This window comes from Rhinopithecus bieti, unplaced genomic scaffold, assembly GCF_001698545.2.
Source record: "Rhinopithecus bieti isolate Rb0 unplaced genomic scaffold, ASM169854v2 scaffold_777, whole genome shotgun sequence".
NCBI classification, from domain to species: Eukaryota; Metazoa; Chordata; class Mammalia; order Primates; family Cercopithecidae; genus Rhinopithecus; species Rhinopithecus bieti.
Genome location: NW_016803392.1, coordinates 2,280,374 through 2,299,468, shown reverse-complemented (window position 1 = coordinate 2,299,468; position 19,095 = coordinate 2,280,374). Strand labels below are relative to the sequence as shown.

Below are 19,095 nucleotides of genomic sequence, written 5' to 3'. Positions count from 1 at the left end.
CACGAACTCCGGACCTCAAGTGATCCACCTGTCTCAGCCTCCCAAAGTGCTGGGATTACAGGCATGAGCCACGGCGCCTGGCCTGCTATGCTATTTCTATCTTTTCTTTTATAACACAAAGTTTTTTTTCTTCTATTGACATCTTCTTTAGAGTCTTCCTATATCCTCTTGGTAGGCTTTCCTTTTCAATCTAAATATGTATACACACACATATTATGCATATTATATATAATGTATGTATATATATAATCTATATGTGTATACACATTTCATGTTTCAGTCTTTCCCATTCTTCTTCCTTCAAATCACTTGCTTTACTTGAGAGGCTAGGTAATCTAGTCATCAAAAAAGAGAACTAAGACTTGTAGGTGCTTAACTTACTGTATTGCTGCTAGATATACGCCAGGAACATCCTTTTCTTGGTAGTGGAGGGGGTGGAGAAAAGGTTTGCATCTGTGTCTAAGTGTTGCAGAAAAATCCGACAGGCACAGACACACCTACTTGAAAACAATGCTGCCCTAGAAGTGGGAGGAAACCAGAAGTGGAGGTGCCCTCCTTCTGGGGGTAGGAGTCAGCTAATAGCCATCCAAGGTGTGCAGGAGTGCTTTCACTCTGCGCAGGAAAGATCAGAGAGAAGTCCAGAGCCTTGTCTGCTTGTAAGTACCCACTTGTGGCTAGGGGGGAATTTCCTAACTGTTCAGGGTTGCAAACCTTGATTAAATAACGCTCTTATTAATTTAAAAAATGACCCAAGAAAGGAGAGAGAAGTCGGGCTGTTTTTAAATGCAATATGATTTTCCATTTACTTATTTATCTTTAAAATGAGTTAAAGAGCAAAACACCTGGAGTACGGTGCTTCAGGAAGGTCTTATTGGCTGTTGGCTTTGCAGGTGTTCCTGCTGGAGAAGGTGGGGTATGGTGAGCTGCTGGCTAAGGACAGCCAGGGAACATCATGTTTGTGACGATGTGCTCCACCTTCCCCTCTGTGCATCCCAGCTCCTCCTGCTGAAACAGCTGAGCTTGCTTTTTGGATTTCTTAGACTCCTGGCCTCTGAGAGACGCCTCTAGGGACAAACTGACCTTGCATTGGGAACTTTATTATCCAGATCCTCATAGGCTTTGTCTACTCTGGATTGCTTGTTGCAACAGTTTTTAGGAAGCATGATTGTCTCCTACACCAGCATCTGCCTGTGTTTGCTTTTACCTACTCTGAGCAAGACCCAGTGAGGCCGTAGCCCTGTTGGTCCTGAAAAGCCTGAAACCTGAGGCTGTTTCTCCTGCCTCCAAAATGCATTTATAGGCAATAAGAAGCACAGAAACAGTGGAAACAATCAGGAGGAGAAAAAAGAAAACCTAAAATTTTCAGTATACAAAAATACCTGTCGTGGTGGTTGATGCAGAGAACACTGAGTTCATCAAAGAGCTTTGTTATTGTTGGACAGAGAACATCTTTGCTACAGGAACTGATATGTTTTGTCTTTCTGGCCTAGTCAAGGGAGGATAAGTAAGTATCTGGGGCATGGAAGGAATGCACTCTTGGGCCGTTTTGCTTGTATCTGACTCACCCCTGACTCTCCAGTGAAGCAGAAAGGAAGAAACCTCACACCACCCAGGTGTGGCCAGACTTTGGCCATTATTGTGAATCCCCAAGAGTTACCACGGGCCCTTCCCAAATATATACTTAATCTTGTGGTTCAAATAAGCTTTTGGCTTACATCTAGCCACATCATAAAGAACGCTGTAGAAGAGGTGACATGATGAGGCGGGAAGAGGAGGAAGAGGAGGGAGCCATGATGAAGGCAAAAGGGGACTTAGAGATGAAGGAAGAGGAAGAGATTAGTGAGGCAGGAGAACTGGTTGGCCCTTTTGTGAGTGCTATGCCCACTCCAACGCCCCACAACAAGGGCACCCGGTTCTCTGAGGCATGGGAGTATTTCCACCTAGCCCCTGCTCGTGCTGGGCACCATCCCAACCAATATGCCACCTGCCGCCTGTGTGGCAGGCAGGTGAGCCGTGGCCCTGGGGTCAATGTGGGCACCACAGCACTGTGGAAGCATCTGAAAAGTATGCACAGAGAGGAGCTGGAGAAGAGTGGCCATGGTCAGGCTGGGCAGCGCCAGGATCCAAGGCCCCATGGGCCCCAGCTCCCTACGGGCATTGAGGGTGACTGGGGTAGGTTCCTGGAGCAGGTGGGCACAATGGCTTTGTGGGCCAGCCAAAGGGAAAAGGAGGTGCTTAGGAGAGAAATGGCAGTGGAATGGCGGGAGAGGGCTGTGGGAAAAAGGGAGCGAGCCTTGGAGGAGGTGGAAAGGGCCATCCTGGAGATGAAGTGGAAGGTGAGGGCTGAGAAGGAGGCATGTCAGCAGGAGAAAGAGTTGCCTGCAGCAGTACATGCCTTCCATTTTGTTTAAATTGGGCTTGGAGAATCTATTCTGAAAACATTGACTCTAGACTTGTACAAAAGAGCCATTTTAGTTTCAACTCAAATGTACAGCAAAGTAGTTTAGTGACATTTTGCTTTTATTGGAAATAGTGCACAGTATGAGTTAATCTGAGCAGGTCTGAATTGACCAAATGCTTCTCTGTGAGGTTCCTAGAGCTCTGCTGACCCTTGGCCGAAACTCTAAAATGTACCTATTAAAGATAAATGCTTTTACCAAAGTAAAACTCTGTGAGTTGTTTCAGGGCAGAAGGTACCAGCTAGTCAGCATTGTTTATCAAAATTATCAGATTTTTGCCTAGCACTCGGTTTTGGTGGAGCTGAAGATTTTGAGGGCTGAGGCTGGTTAAGTAGCTGGAATGTGCCTATGTGACCAGTTTACTTGCAGATACCCTGCGGGAAGCAGAGCTTAATCTTCCTGGGACTGAGGTCTTAGCACATGTACTGGTGGTGCTTCCAGACTACCAGTATGAATACAAAGCTTGTTCTGTGTGACCCAGCAAGTGGAAGGACAAAGAATTGTGAGCCTCAGATCTTTGGATCCTTGCAATGCATATCTTTCTCCTGTTATTGCTGCGATGTATTTTCTTGCTTATATTAAAGCTGTTTCATCAGTATAATCTGAGTCCTGTGCGTCTTTTTAACAATCTAATGTTTAAACTAATTAATGTGTAATTAGCACAGAGAAATGAAAAACCTCTCAACTTACTTGGTTTAAACATTCAGTACACAGTATATGAAACTTATTCATAAATACTTAAAATATGATCTAATTTCATATTAAGGTTTATCAAGGGAAAAGGAGTTAGTGAGGAAGAGCTGAAATAAACTCAGAATGAAAAAGAAGACAGAGATATAAAGGAAGTAAGGAGAAGTAAAGAACAGAGGAAGGAAAGTTAGAAAGAAATGGGATGAGAAGAAATGCAAAGATGGGGAAGAGAGACAGTGCTCTAGGGAAAATTTATCATGAAAATAGAAGAGAACACGACTGTCTGAATGAGGGAAGGACAGAGTACATTTCTTAGATCCTGAAGTCAATTTTAATGAGTTAACTTGGTTTTGTTTTGTGTCCACAGAGCAGTTATTTATTTGAACGGTAGGTTTTAGATTTTACTCACACCTCCAAAATGCTAACTGCATACCAACCCACTGTCCTCTGATTTTTTAAAACTGTTTATCTTTAAATGTTCAGAGATGCTTTGAAAAAAGAGACCCTAACAGTCTATAGGGAGAGAATAATTTCCTGGGTTGCTAAGAGTATGCCTAAAATATTAATTTAGAAATAGAATAAAACCAAACTGGAAAATACTCTGGCCTTTGCACTGGAGCTGACATTTGTTATGGAAGATAGACTCCTCTATAACTACACTGCCCTCCCCCAACCAAACACGCATATTAAAAAATAAAACAAAACAAAACAAAATGTGGGTTGGGAATGGGGATGGAGTGGGGAAAGAGCTAGGGAAGACAGGAATAGATAAAGACAGCATCCCATTATCTCATAGATAGCCCAGGTACTTTGTGGGCACCAACCTCTCTGAAGGCAGAGGATGTCCTTGTGTAACAATGGTGTCTTGCCTCCTTTGGTCCTGACCTATGTAGTTCACTCATATTCTTCCTAGACTTGCTAGGCAGCCCTAACTTCCAGACCTGTCTTCCCTAAGAGCTGTTTGTGGAACAAACAAAAGTCCAAATACCAGGCTTGTGAAATAACCAGGCTACACTGAAGTCCCATCATGTTCTTTTTTTATCTAGAGATCTGCCTGATATTTAAGATTTCATTTGTCATGTGGTCTCCCCACAGAGGTATGATGTCCTTTTAGAACCTTCTCTATCTATGGTGCAAGCTCAGGTGCTCACCAGTGCAAGTGACGATGGGTAGACATTTGGACTCAGAACCTTACTGTGTCGCAAAAGATGCTAGAAAAAAAAGGAGGCTGTAATACCTAATCATTTAAAAACCAAAAACCAAAACACATACATTTTGAGTGGGGCTTGGGAAGCTTGAGGAAACCACAGGGTTAAAACTTTGCAAAACCCAAACCAAATAAACACAAATAATTAAATTCTGCACAAAGATGCTGGAGCTCTGCTGATGCCAACCAGTGTGGTTTTTAGATTCTGGTGTCTTCTTTTTTTTTTTTTTGAGATGGAGTCTCACTCTGTCACCAGGTTGCAGTGCGGTGGTGTGATCTCAGCTCCCCACAACCTCTGCCTCCCAGGTTCAAGCAATTCTCCTGCCTAAGCCTGCCGAGTAGCTGGGACTACAGGTGTGCACCACCACACCCAGCTAATTTTTGTGTTTTTAGTTGAGATGGGGTTTCACCATGTTGGCCAGGACGGTCTGGTTCTCTTGACCTCATGATCTGCCCGTCTCAGCCTCCCAAAGTGCTGGGATTACAGTCATGAGACACTGTGCCCAGCCTCTGGTATCTGTTTTACATGGTTATTAATATTGTAAATGCTCTTCCTTTGTAGGCTTCTTAACCCCAAACTGCTTTTGTTTCTTAAGCTTCATGACAGGTAGTTTTCTTTAGGCATTTTTCCCCCTAATTTCTTTCAAACATAACAAAGGTATTGAGTGATATGAACAAGACCCATGGAGATGATGGGGCTAAAGTATAAAGCACAAGCATAAGAGTGAGAGACATATGGGCTTGCGGAAAGCGTGAACTGTTGAGTACATGCTAGGGTTTTTATACATCCCTCTTGTGCCTTCTATGCTACATCATAAGCTATGAGTTGAGGGCTCTTTGGCTTGACATCTTTTGCTCTAATGCAAAAACCTGCTAAATGGAGGGGCCCTGCAATTTAGGTTAAAGACTCTTTTCTCATTGTAGTGCAGGAGTGAAGCTGCGTGCCATGTTGAAGCCCTGGCAAAATCTCAACTTTGGGAATGCACAAGATACAACATTCACAGGTGTGACACTTTCCTTAGACATCTATGGCATGTCCAGGCCTGAGGGGCATCACACTTTTGGGTCTTTTGTATTTTACAGAAATACTACAATTAGCCATAAACTTTGTAAGTTTAAAAACACAGGAAGACACAGCTCACAACTGACCAAGTCCCCAGGGTATTTCCACACTGCGGGCTACTAGTGTAGTGAACAGGTAGCAGAGCCAGTGCGTGCATGTTGACTTCAAGAATTTCTAAGGAATGAAGGAGAGGCAGGAAATTGCCAAGACCAAAAACTTGTGGTTGCTGGATGGTAGGTATTTTGCATACCTTCTCTCACTTCATCCTTATATCACCCTTGTGGGATTGGAACCATTGCCCTCACTTATTGTTGAGGAAGTTAAGGAACTAAGCTCGTAGGGGCCAGAGTTAATAAGTGCTGGAAGAGAATTCAAACCTGGTTCTATCAGATCCCACAGCCTATATTCTGGGTTTAAAAAAATTATTCCACAGTATCTGCTAGAATCAGTCACATAGCTGATTTATGAATGTAAGAGAGTGGGTAAATGATAAATAGTGGGTAGGGAAGAAATATTCCTGAAATGTCTACTATGTGCCATGAACTTCATTAGAGCATAAATTTAATCTTCCTAAGAACCCTCTGAAGTATTTGTTATTATCTCAGTTTTAGATGTGAGTTAGCTGAGGCTTGTGGAGGTTCACTAGTTGATGAGGGTATGTAACCAGCTAAGTAGTTGAATTAGGATTTGACACTTGTGCTATCTGACCCTGAAGCATGATATCCTTCTATCATAATAATACTATTCTGCCTGGATACAGGCACACTAAATACGCATCCCAGCTCTGCCCCTCATTAGTGACTGAGCCAGTTGTTAAGACTTTCCAGGCCCCAATTTCTCATCTGTAAAATGAGAAATTGGGCGCTATCTATTTCAGAGGCTCATTGGGAGCAGCACAAGATAAAAGTATGTGAAAGGATTTTGAAGAGTTAATAAATTATTAAAAATACAGCAGGGATTGTAAGAATATTAGAGTGAGGAGTTACTAATGTTTGGCAAGGTCTGAAAAGATCCATAGACAAGCCATGTCCTGTAGCTGGTTATGTGTGCTTGGAGAAAGACTATTCACTAATTTTCTGGGAAGAAAACTCTCTGTTTTGTTTTCTTTGTAGTCAGCACTAAAGCAAGGGTAGAGAAGAGGAAATTTTATGGCACATAGGCAAAGTTCTTTTTTTTTTTAAACTGGGATTTTTGGATGCAATTTATGGTCCTGTATCTGGATTGTGCCCATATTACATTGTACCAAGAATCTATTAGAGATCCTCATAAGAAACAAAAACACCTACCAAAAGCTGTGTGATTAGTTTATTTTTGAAATGTAAACTATTGAAATGAAGTTCACTAATAAACTTAGAAATTAAGTTACGACACAACAAAAATGAATTAAGCAATTAAATCTTCTCCTGTATAATCAGGATTATAATAGCAGTGATATGGTTTGGCTGTGTCCCCATGCAAGTCTCACCTTGAACTCCCATGTGTTGTGGGAGGGACTCAGTGAGAAGTAATTGAATCATGTGGGGGCAGGTCTTACCCATGCTGTTTTCGTGACTGTGAATAAGTCTCATGAGATCTGGCCGGGCGCGGTGGCTCAAGCCTGTAATCCAGCACTTTGGGAGGCCGAAGACGGGCAGATCACGAGGTCAGGAGATCGAGACCATCCTGGCGAACACGGTGAAACCCCGTCTCTACTAAAAAAATACAAAAAACTAGCCGGGCAAGGTGGCAGGCGCCTGTAGTCCCAGCACTCGGGAAGGCTTGAGGCAGGAGAAAGGTGTAAACCGGGGCGGGAAGGCGGAGCTTGCAGTGAGCTGAGATCGACGCCAACGCACTCCAGCCTGCGGCCCGACAGAGCGGACTGTTCTCAAAAAAAAAAAAAAAAAAAAAAAAAGGGCTCATGATGAGATCTGATGGTTATCATAAGGGGAGTTTTCTTGCACATTCTCTTTTTGCCTGCTGCCATCCATGTGAGATGTCATGTGCTCTACCTTGCCTTTGGCCATGATTGTGAAGCTTCCCCAGCCACATGGAACTATAAGTCCAATTAAACCCTTTTTCCTGTATAAATGTCTTTATCAGCAGTATGAAAATGGACTAATACAGTAAATTGGTATCAGGAGAGTGGGGCACTGCTGAAAAAATACCCAAAAATGTGGATGCAACTTTGGAACTGGGTAACAGGCAGAGGGTGGAACAATTTAGTGGGTTCAGAAGAAGACAGGAATATATGGGAAAGTTTGGAACTTCGTAGAGACTTGTTGAATGACTTTAACAAAAATGCTGATAGTAATATGAATAATAAGGTCCAGGCTGAGATGGTCTCAGATGGAGATGAGGAACTTGTTGATAACTGGAGCAAAGGTGACTCTTGTTATATTTTAGCAAAGAGACTGGTGGCATTTTGCCCCAACCCTAGAGATCTGTGGAACTTTGAACTTAAGATAGATGATTTAGGATATCTGGCAGAAAAAATTTCTAGGCAGTAAAGCACTGAAGAGGTAACTTGGGCGCTGTTAAAGGCATTCAGTTTCAAAAGAGAAACAGAGAATAAAAGTTTGGAAAATTTGCAGCCTGACAATGCGATAGAAAAGCAAATCCCATTTTCTGGGTAGAAATTCAAGCTGGTTGCAGAAATTTGCATAAGCAATGAGGAGCTGAATGTTAATCATCAAGACAATGGGGAAATGTTTCCAGGGCATGTCGGAGACTTTTGCAGCAGCCCCTCCATCACAGGCCTGAATGTTTAGAAGGAGAAAATGGTTTGTGGGTGATGCCCAGGGTCTCCATGCTGTGCACAGTCTAGGGACTCAGTGCCCTGTGTCCCAGCCACTCCAGCCATAACTGAAAAGAGCCAAGGTACAACTTGGGCTGTTGCTTCAGTGGGTGGAAGTCTCAAGCCCAGGAAGTTTCCATGCAGTGTTGGGCTTGTAGGTGCACAAAAATCAAGAACTGAGGTTTGGGAGTCTATGCCCAGATTTCAGAAGATATATGGAAACACCTGAATGCCCAGGCAAAAGTTTGCTGCAGGGGTGGGGCCCTCATGGAGAACCCCTGCTAGGGCAGTGCTAAAAGGAAGATATGGGGTTGGAGTCCCCACATGTAGTCTCCACTAGGCTACTGCCAGCCCATGAAAACAGACAGGAGGGGAGCCATACCCTGCAAAACCACAGGGTTTGAGCTGCCTAAGACCACTTCTTGCATCTGCATGACCTGGATATGAGCCATGAAGTCAAAGGAGATCATTTTGGAGCTTTAAGATTTCACTGTCCTGATGGATTTCAGACTTGTTTTGGCCCTGGCTGTATTTATCCAATACCTGTACCCCCATTGTATCTAGGATGTAACTAACATGCTTTTGATTTTACAGGTTCATAGGCAGAAGGGACTTGCCTTGTCTCAGATGAGACTTTGGACTCTGGATTTTTGAGTTAATGCTGAAATGAGTTAAGACTTTGGGGGACTGTTGAGAAGGAATGACTGATTTTGAAATGTGAGGACATGAGATTTGGGAGAATCAGGGGTGGACTGATATGGTTTGGCTGTGTCACCGTCCAAATCTCATCTCAAATTCCCACGTATTGTGGGAGGGACCTGGTAGGAGGTAACTGAAGCATGGGGGCTTTCCTGTGCTGTTCTCATGTAGTGAGTAAGTCTCATGAGATCTGATAGTTATTATAAGGGGGAGTTTCCTGCATATTGTCTTTTTGCCTGCTGCCATCCATGTAAGACATGACATGCTCCTCCTTGCCTTCTGCCATGATTGTGAGGTTTCTCCAGCTATGTGCAACTGTACATCTAATTAAACTCTTTTCCCTGTATAATTTACCCAGTCTTGGGTATGTCTTTATTGGCAGCATGAAAATGGACTAATACAGGCAGTTATCTAAGAGACCAATATATGAAACTGGCAAAAGACACAAATACTTGGAAAATATATATATATAGTCATTGCAAAACCATCTCAAAGAATCTAAGCTATGATTTGTATGCAACTATCAAATTAAATGACTGATATTCAGTGAGACCAGAGATTGTAAGTTAATGTCATTGGTGCGAGAATAAACTAGAATATGAGTATAATTTTCTCTCTCATGTAATAGAAAGTGTTAGAGAATTAATGAGAATATTTTTATATAGGGTTTTTAAAAGTCAGGCTGAAATCATAAGGCCACAGGACAGTTGACTGACACAGATAATAGTAATAACAACAAAAACAAGAACAATAATGCTGATTAAACACTTAATATATGCCACACTCTGTACTCAGACTTTTTCATGTTATTTAATTTTTTAAAACAGCAGCTATATGAAGATACTATTATTATTCACTTCATATAGATGGGGAAACTGACTGCAAAGACATGAAGTAACTTGCCCAAGGTCATAGTTTGCAAGAGGAAGAGTGAGAAATTGAGTCCAGATTCTAGTGACTAGAGGCTGGTAACTACCACCCAGAAGAAGTTAAGTCAGAGGTCCCTATTCAATGTTCTTGTTTCTCCTGCCCTTCCTCTTTACCACCAAAGACATAGCCAGGGTTCTGCAGGAGTACAGGAGGGCATATTTCCTCCCATCACTTTGAAATAAAACAATGGGAAAGCAGGTAAAGGAAATGGAGTAGAACAAATCAAACATCAGCTGAGCCAAAACTTCATTCTTACACCAGGATTCACACAGCTTTCTGCCCTACTTTGTCCTCACTATCCACCTCAATTTTTATTAAAGAGAAGTTTAAACAATTGTAACTATTTTTTTTTCTGAGAAATTTAAGGACTAAAATTGCAGATCATTCTGAGAGCACTAAGTCTAAAAGTAAAAATTCCCATTCACTTTCTAGAAACAACTCAGCTTCCCTTCATCCCTAATAGCAGTTAATTGGTCAAGGACCAAGGAGTAAAGTTCTTTGAGAGAACATTCCTGGCAACTATGCAACCTGACACACCTTACATGTAACGCTGTAGATTTTCAAAGGCTTTTATGTGACTCACCTCTACCAAGACATCCGTGGAGTTATTTTCCACAATCATGGGGATTTCCGGTTTAGCTTAAAGGCAAATAAAACATAGTTAGTGGCACCAAATGTCATCCTACCTGGCCACTAGTGTGTGTATGTGTGTGTGTGTCTATGAGAATCTTCATTCATCAAATATTAATATTTATTCATTAATATTTATAAATTTTTATTAATATAATACTGCCAGGCCTGCTGTGTACCTGGCAGTATGCTAGATGCCTAGGAAACAAAGGTGGACAAATAATATTCACTGTTTTTAAGAAATCTACAGTTTCTTGGGAATACAGATAAACAAACTGGAAGTTATAATACACTGAGATAAGTACAATGATTAAGGACATGTAGTATTTGAAGACAGCTTTTAAATAAATTTTCTAACCTAAGCTTGGAGGATAGGAGGAGGTTTTTGGAAGATGTGATGTGGTTACCAGTGATGAGTTAAGTAAAATTGGGAATGTAGAAGACTGGTAGTGCAAGCGGAGGATGGGTGGTGGGGAGGGAGAGAAAAGAGGAATGTTCTACATGCCCAAAGGCTTATGATATGGTTGGACTGTGTCCCCACTCAAACCTCAACTTGAATTGAATCTCCCAGAATTCCCATGTGTTGTGGAAGAGACCCGGCGAGAGGTAATTGAATCATGGGGGCTGGTCTTTCCTATGCTATTCTCATGATAGTGAATAAGTTTCATGAGATCTGATGGGTCTATCAGGGGTTTCCGCCTTTGCTTCTCCTCATTTTTCTCTTCCCATTGCCGTGTAAGAAGTGCCTTTCACCTCCCACCACAATTCTGAGGCCTCTGTGGTCATGTGGAACTGTAAGTCCAATTAAACCTCTTTTTCTTCCCAGTCTTGGGTATGTCTTTATCAGCAGTGTGAAAACAGACTAATATAGTAAATTAGTACCACCACAGTGGAGTGTTGCTGAAAAGATACCCAAAAATGTGGATGCGACTTTGGCACTGGGTAACAGGCAGGGGTTGAAACAGTTTGGAGGGCTCAGAAGAAGACAAGAAAATGTTGTAAAGTTTGGAACCTTCTAGAGATTTGTTGAATCACTTTGACAAAAATGCTGATGTTGATATGAACAATAAGGTCGAGGCTGAGGTGGTCTCAGATAGAGATGAGGAACTTGTTGGGAACTGGAGCAAAGGTGACTTGTTATATTTTAGCAAAGAGACTGGCAGCATTTTGCCCTGGTCTAGAGATTTGCGGAACTTTGAACTTCAGAGAGATGATTTAGGGTGTCTGGCGGAAGAAATTTCTAAGCAGCAAAGCATTCAAGAGGTGTCTTGGGTGCTGTTAAAGGCATTCAGCTTTATAAGGGAAGCAGAGCATAAAAGTTTGGAAAATTTGCAGCCTGACTATGGGATAGAAAAGAGAAACCCATTTTCTGGGGAGAAATTCAAGCTGGCTGCAGAAATTTGCATAAGTAGGAAGNGCTGAGGTGGTCTCAGATAGAGATGAGGAACTTGTTGGGAACTGGAGCAAAGGTGACTTGTTATATTTTAGCAAAGAGACTGGCAGCATTTTGCCCCGGTCTAGAGATTTGCGGAACTTTGAACTTAAGAGAGATGATTTAGGGTGTCTGGCGGAAGAAATTTCTAAGCAGCAAAGCATTCAAGAGGTGTCTTGGGTGCTGTTAAAGGCATTCAGCTTTATAAGGGAAGCAGAGCATAAAAGTTTGGAAAATTTGCAGCCTGACTATGGGATAGAAAAGAGAAACCCATTTTCTGGGGAGAAATTCAAGCTGGCTGCAGAAATTTGCATAAGTAGGAAGGAGCCTAATGTTAATCTCCAAGACCATGGGAAAAATGTCTCCAGGCCATGTCAGAGACCTTCACAGCAGCCCCTCCCATCACAGGCCCAGAGACCCAGGAGGAAAAAGTGGTTTCCTGGGCTGGGCCCAGGGTCCCCTTGCTGTGTGCAGCCTCGAAACTTGGTGCCCTGTGTCCCAGCCATTCCAGCTATGGTTGAAAGGGGCCAATGTGCAGCTTTAGCTGTTGCTTCAAAAAGTGTGGAAGCCCCAAGCCTTGGCAGCTTCTATGTGGTGTTGAGCCTGTGGGCGCAGAGAAGTCAAGAATTGAGGTTTGGGAACCTCTGCCTAGATTTCAGAAGATTTATGGAAATGTCTGAATACCCAGCAAAAGTTTGCTACAAGGGTAGGGCCCTCATGAAGAACCTCTGTTAGGGCAGTGCAGAAGGGAAATGTGGGGTCGAAGCCCCCACACAGAGTCCCTAATGGAGCACTGACTAGTGGACCTGTGAGAAGAGGGCCACCATCCTCCAGACCCCAGTATGGTAGATCCACCAACAGATTGCCCTGTGTTCCTGAAAAAGCTGCAGACACTCAACACTAGCCCATGAAAGCAGCCAGGAGGGAGGCTGTACCCTGTAAAGCCACAGGGGTGGAACTGCCTAAGACCACGGGAACCTACCTCTTGCATCTGTGTGACCCGAATGCAAGACATAGAGTCAAAGGAGATCATTCTGGAACTTTAAGATTTGACTGCCCTGCTGGATTTTGAACTTGCATGGGGCCTGTAGCCCCTTTGTTTTGGCCAATTTCTCCCATTTAGAATGGTTGTATTTACCCAATGATTGTACCCTCATTATATCTAGAAAGCAACTAACTTGCTTTTGATTTTACAGGATCATAGGCAGAAGGGACTTGCCTTGTCTCAGTTGGGATTTTGAACTTGGACTTTTGGGTTAATGCTGAAATGGGTTGAGAATTTGGGGGACTGTTTGGAAGACATGATTGATTTTGAAATGTGAGGACATGAGAATTGGGATGGATCAGGGGTGAAATTACATGGCTTGGCTGTGTCCCTACCCAAATCTCAACTTGAAATGTGTCTCCCAGAATTCCGACGAATTCCCAGAATCCCTTGTGGAAGGGACCTGATGGGAGGTAACTGAATCATGAGGGCTGATCTTTCCCATGGTATTCTCATGATAGTGAATAAGTCTCACAAGATCTAATGGGTTTAACAGGCATTTCTGCTTTTGATTCCCCTCATTTTTCTGTTGCTGGGAAGAAATATGCTGGGTTTAGGGCATGTAGAATAGGTCTGTGATACATTTGGGTGTTGATTTCAAGGTTTTCATGGGTGTTTTGGGGAGACTTATTCTATATGAGGAATCATCAATGGATGTAAAGTAGATTCTGATAAGATATGTGGTCAGGGCTACAATATATACTTGGGTAACACCTCAAAATAGGTTAAGGACTGGACAAGACTCCACCCAAACACAACCCATCCAGCCAATTTACTAAATGCAAAAGCCAGGAAGAAGTGTCTTTCATCTCCCACCATGATTCTGAGGGCTCCACAGCCATGTGGAACTGTAAGTCCAATTAAATCTCTTTTTCTTCCCAGTTTTGGGTATGTCTTTATCAGCAGCATGAAAATGGACTAAAGCAGCTTACAAATAAAGTCTCGTTATAAAGATCCCTGAAGTGGAGCAGAGAAACATTTGGCTCTTGTTTGGTTGCTTGGTACTAGGAAATATCAGGGAATATTTCAGTGATTTTGTTGTTTTACTAGATTTTAAGTGCCTCAAAGCCAGTATTTTATCAATTTCTTCATCTCCAGCACTTAACAGTGCCCAGCACAAACTAGACATTAGTACATCATGTTGAACAGAAGTGGCTTCAAGTACATTCTTGAGCATAGCAAACACAGCCTTCTGTGACTCAGTGGAAAGAATGCTAAACCTCCAGTCATAGATGCTGTCAGTGCCTGCTACAGCCACTTGGCATTTACCTCGGCACACTGAAGACCTCTTACTGGGATAACTCTTTGATGACTAGATGACTCTTTGCACAACGATTTATTGAGATTATGGGAGTACACTTAGTCCACAGGTAAAAACTGGGAGTCCCAGAGAGTTAATAACAGATGGAGAGATGGTAGATAAATACCCCAGCTTTCTTGCCCTTCATATGGGATAACTCTGATATGTGTTCTATGCTGTCTCCCAGCGAGATGAGTTCTAAACCTATGGTGGTAACTGATGTAATCTTGTACATTTTATTATCTTCCTTCCCTTCCCTTCCCTGACTCACTTTCTCATTCCTTTTCTGATGTTTCCCAGGATGGTCTTTCAAATAAATTAACCCAAATCCTTATCTCAATGTTTTATTTCAGGGGAACCCAAAACCAAGATACAACCTGAAACACTAATGGGTGGAGTGGTATCTCTTACCTCCTGTTAACAAATACCAGCAGAATAAAAGCCGTGAAAGAACAACTACTAAAATTTGCAGAGGTGACAGGGTGAGAAAGATTTTCTTTGAGGCTGAGGACAATCAGATTTGGAATTTAGGAGTGGAACAGAACAACCCTGTGATGGGCAGGTGACTCCCTGCCAAGGAAAGGAAGAACAAAGGAGACCAGTGAAGGAGATGCAGGAAGTGGCAAAATTGATGGAGTAGCCCCTCTTGTCCCTGGTCTGCTAGAGAATGAAGAGTTGAGTAAAGAGCATTGTTTGGGAAGAAGAAATATGCTGGGTTTAGGGCATGTTGAATAGGTCTGTGATACATTTCGGTGTTGATTTCAAGGTTTTCATGGGTGTTTTGGGGAGACTTATTCTATATGATGAATCACCAAGGGATGTAAAGTAGGTTCTGATAAGATATGTGGTCAGGGCCACAATATGCACTTGGGTAACACCATAGGTTAAGTACTGGATAAGACTCCACCCAAACACAACCCACCCAGCCAATTTACTAAATGCAAAAGCCAGGAAGCAGGAAAAATCTAATTTTCTGAACAAGCAGGCAGAGTTTCATATTTTAAAGCATCCACTGAAAGGACTTCAAAGAAGAAACAAGAGAAATGTAGAGACAGAGATATGTAGAATCTAATAGGGTGATAAATGTGAGATATAAAAGAGTGAAAAACATTTAAGATCAAGGTAGAGGTATTTTAATGCAGCAAAGAGATATAGGACACAGCATAGATGTTGACAAGGCAATTAGATCAAGTTATGGTGCAAAAAATCTTGATCAACAGGGGACACAGCTTGCCTAAATTACAATTGATATTTCTTTCCACTCTGAGGATGGCTGCCTTCATTGGTTTGCCAATAGACCAGAGGAGGCAGTTTCATGTTTGCACTAAGACAGTCACACCCTGGTAAATAAACAAATGGTGATAACAAAAGAGATGAACAGCTTGTTTCCAACTCTTCACAGGACACTGTTTAGGCTCCGTAAGGAACCTGGTCATCAGGGATGATTATTGCCTAGTCCGTCCCTGAGGAGAGATGAAGAGAAAGAGAAGAGGGAGGATGCAGAGGAAAGGGGAGGACAGAGGAGGGAAGGGGGAGGCAATTTTGTGTTTTCTTCAAAATACTACATTGTATGACTGCCAATAATAAGGCAATACAATTCCAAATAATTTTTTTTTTTGCTTGCTCTGCCCTTTAGAGAATTGAGGAACAATCTAGCAGCCTGTCTCCATAGGTTTGTGAAGTTGTTTTCCCTTTGTTTATCTCATTTTCAAAAATAATTAATTGCCTATCCATCTCACTGCTTTTCTCTTTGCCTTCTTTAAAATTGACTTTCTAAAAGAAACAGATCTTTGTCACAAAAAATGAAAAAACATCCAAAGGCAGGGGCTTCTCTTTATTAACGGTGTTTATTAATTAGTGGTACTTTCTTGTACCACTGGGGAAAATAGAATTCTAATCTTTCTTCCTTAAATTTGCACCCTGCAGATACTCTGCATTTTGAGTGAGGCCACAGTGGATTTCACAGCTCAGCTCCACAATCCCGACAGTGCAGGTTCAGAAGGCCTTTCCTGAAAGCTCCTTTGCCCGAAGGGCTGGACCTGACTGTCTCACCCCAGCTGGCCTTGGCAGGATAGCAGAGGAGGAGGAACTTCTGCAGTTTCCCTGGGGCTATATTTATCACCTTCCTTTTCTCACTGACCTTACTCCACCTTGCTCAAGCAAGCAACTAAGACAATTAGACAACTAAGCAATTAGACTTTGGCAGCTACAATTAAAGAGACTTCCAGTATTCTGAGAAACATTAAAGTTGTAAATAAGATAGTGGTCACCAGGAAATTGATCTGTCTGCTATGGTTTGAATGTCCACTCCAAAATTTATGTTGAAATTTAATCTCCAGTGTGGCAGTATTGAGAGCTGGGGTCTTTCATGGGTGACTGAATCATCAGGTCTCTGTCCTTATGAATAAGATTAATCCATTTATAGATTAAAGGGTTATTGGAGTCATGAGTTATGATGGGAGGGCAACTGGTGGCCTTATAAGAAGAGGAAGAGAGACCTGAGTTAGCACATTAGCAAACTCTGTCCCCTTGCCATGTGATACCCTGTGCCACCTTGGGATTCTTTAGTTAGTCCCTCCATCAGCAAGAAGGTTCTCACCAGATGCATCCCCTTGACCTTGGATTTAGCCTCCATAACTGTAAGTAACAAATTCCTTTTCTTTATAAATTACTCAGTTTCAGGTATTCCATTGTAAGCAACAGAAAATGGACCAATACAGAAAATTATTGCTTTCTGTGTGATTTTATTCTGTTAATGGAATCATTATTCTTTAGCATTCTACCATCATCCTCATCCCCAACAAGAATGACAAGTATCCAGGGAAACAGACTCCAGCATTGTTACCCATGTGTGGCGGCTCTGCAGCATAATAGAGTGCTTCCTCTTCAGGGAAGAGCAGGGCAAGAGACAGGAGGGTGTCAGGGAGTCCGTAGAACAACAGCCCTTACCAAAAACCTTGACTGTGGTGGAGCTCCTCAAGATTTTGTCACGACCGACTCTAATGTGGCAAGAGAACTTCCGCCCATCATCGAAGATTTGGACTGGAGAGAGGTGGAGTCTGTAGTCTGTACCAACCTTGACTCTATCTTTAAGTAATGTGGAACTGCTGATGAGGTGATCTTGGGAGATAAGTGTTTGCTGAGTTCCATTATCCTCCTGGTTAGAAAAATCATTACCAGTTATTGAGCCCTCAACTGTGCCAGCTCTGAATTAGGCATTTCACAAGCATCGATTCATTTATTTTTTGTAAAGTAGAGAGGAAGAACGAAGGATGGAAATTAAGAGACATTTAGTATATTACTAGAGAAAGTATACACTTGACTTCCAGTTAAAAACTATTGTCACCCTCTCCTAACAAATGGAAACATTCTGTTCTTCTGACTAGACCTTCTCCTTCATAATCTTCTATAAACTGTATATCTGGAGTAGGATTTGGGGGCTGGAATGGGGGCGGAACTAATGGCAGATTTTAATTTTCGTTTAAGAAGTTCTGGCATCTTACTGCTAAGATGTGCTGAGAAGATTTCATAAAATCTTCACTTAAACTGGATGATTACAGTTATCCCTGAATTCCTTTAGAAAAGGACTCTTTTCAGCTCCTCCCTGAGCCTGGACTAGGATCAGGTAAAATGACGTTCTCAAAGTCTTGCTAGTGAAATGCTGGCACCCAACAGTGAGTACCTCCTTAAATTTTGTGCCCTGGGCACCTCCTTGCCTCCTTTCACGGCCTTGTTCTGGTCCTAACCCTATTCTCTTTTTTTCTGTGTTTGTGTTAGCTTCAAAGAGGATGCATGAAGAGTAGGCTGAAAATGTTAATCTGAATTTTGGAGATCAGAGTATATTCGAGGTACTTGGTTTTTCTATCCCATATCCTTTCTGCCATCTGTGATGAAAAGCACTATTATTCTCTCTGTGCCTGGAATTGTTTTGGACAAGCTCCCTGGGTTGTCACAGTGTTGGTTGATGTCAATAAACATGCTCACTAGGGGCCCAGTGAGGAGGGGATTCTTGAGGGGCACAGGGGTAGAGGATGGATTAGGTCTTCAGACCCTGTTCATATGACTCAGCATTCTCGGTTGAGCTGCTTTTAAAACACTCCGATGCACACGCTTCTCTTCTAGAGATTCTAATTTAGACTGTCTGGGATAAGGCCATGGCTAGGACAGTTGTTTTTAAGGTACTCAGGGGATCCAGGGCTGACATCTACTGGCCTAACTCTAAACAACAGATGAATCCTTGTGCACAGGCATCAGGGGAAATGGAGGGAATTAAAACGGAGAAGGATAAACAGGAATGCATTCAATGGGGGGAAATGTTACAAAATAATGATAAGATCTATGAATTGGAATCTCTAGTTTTAAAAATGAGACAGATCAGGCTACAAGAAATGGAAACCCCATTCAAGTATGGGCAGAAACAGAGGAAGGACTAACGCAGACTTCTTAAATAGTTTAAAGAGATAATTCCAAAATATACTTAGCAGAAACTCTTATGTAAGACACAGTTCTTTAGCTGAATCTGGCTAGAATTTGTGTCAGTCTTACATGCAGATAGTATTGTGTTATTGGCTGCAAATAATTACACTCTGCTGAATTCTTTTTCCTGGAGCAATTTACATACCTTTTACCCTTAGAAAGAAGGACCCAAGAATCTGTGCTGCTGTTTTCTTAAGGAAGAAGAGCACAAGAAAAAGGGAGAAAGACTGTATTACAGAGACAGGATCCCCCAGAGGAGCTCTAAGTATTGGGTGGGGACAGGAGAAGAAAGTAGAAAGCATGTCAGTCGGGCCGGGCGCGGTGGTTCAAGCCTGTAATCCCAGCACTTTGGGAGGCCAAGACGGGCGGATCATGAGGTCAGGAGATCGAG

The 19,095-nt window shown here is 42.3% G+C and overlaps 2 protein-coding genes across 3 annotated transcripts in view; one reads left to right on the top strand and one right to left on the bottom strand.

Annotated features, from left to right (window-relative positions):
- Positions 1 to 19,095, bottom strand: part of CD96 (CD96 molecule) — a 110,237-nt gene that overhangs the window by 58,732 nt on the left and 32,410 nt on the right. For both annotated transcript variants that reach the window (XM_017882382.1, XM_017882393.1), the window contains exons 4-5: positions 17,178 to 17,385; positions 10,405 to 10,460 (exon numbers count right to left, since the gene is read on the bottom strand). In XM_017882382.1, the coding sequence (XP_017737871.1) occupies positions 10,405 to 10,460; positions 17,178 to 17,385 (264 nt within the window). The remainder of the gene's footprint in view (positions 1 to 10,404; positions 10,461 to 17,177; positions 17,386 to 19,095) is intronic.
- On the top strand, positions 513 to 3,057 carry ZBED2 (zinc finger BED-type containing 2). Its single transcript, XM_017882405.1, has 2 exons — positions 513 to 656; positions 891 to 3,057. The coding sequence occupies exon 2, from the start codon at positions 1,755 to 1,757 to the stop codon at positions 2,409 to 2,411; it is 657 nt and encodes a 218-aa protein (XP_017737894.1). The 5' UTR covers positions 513 to 656; positions 891 to 1,754; the 3' UTR covers positions 2,412 to 3,057.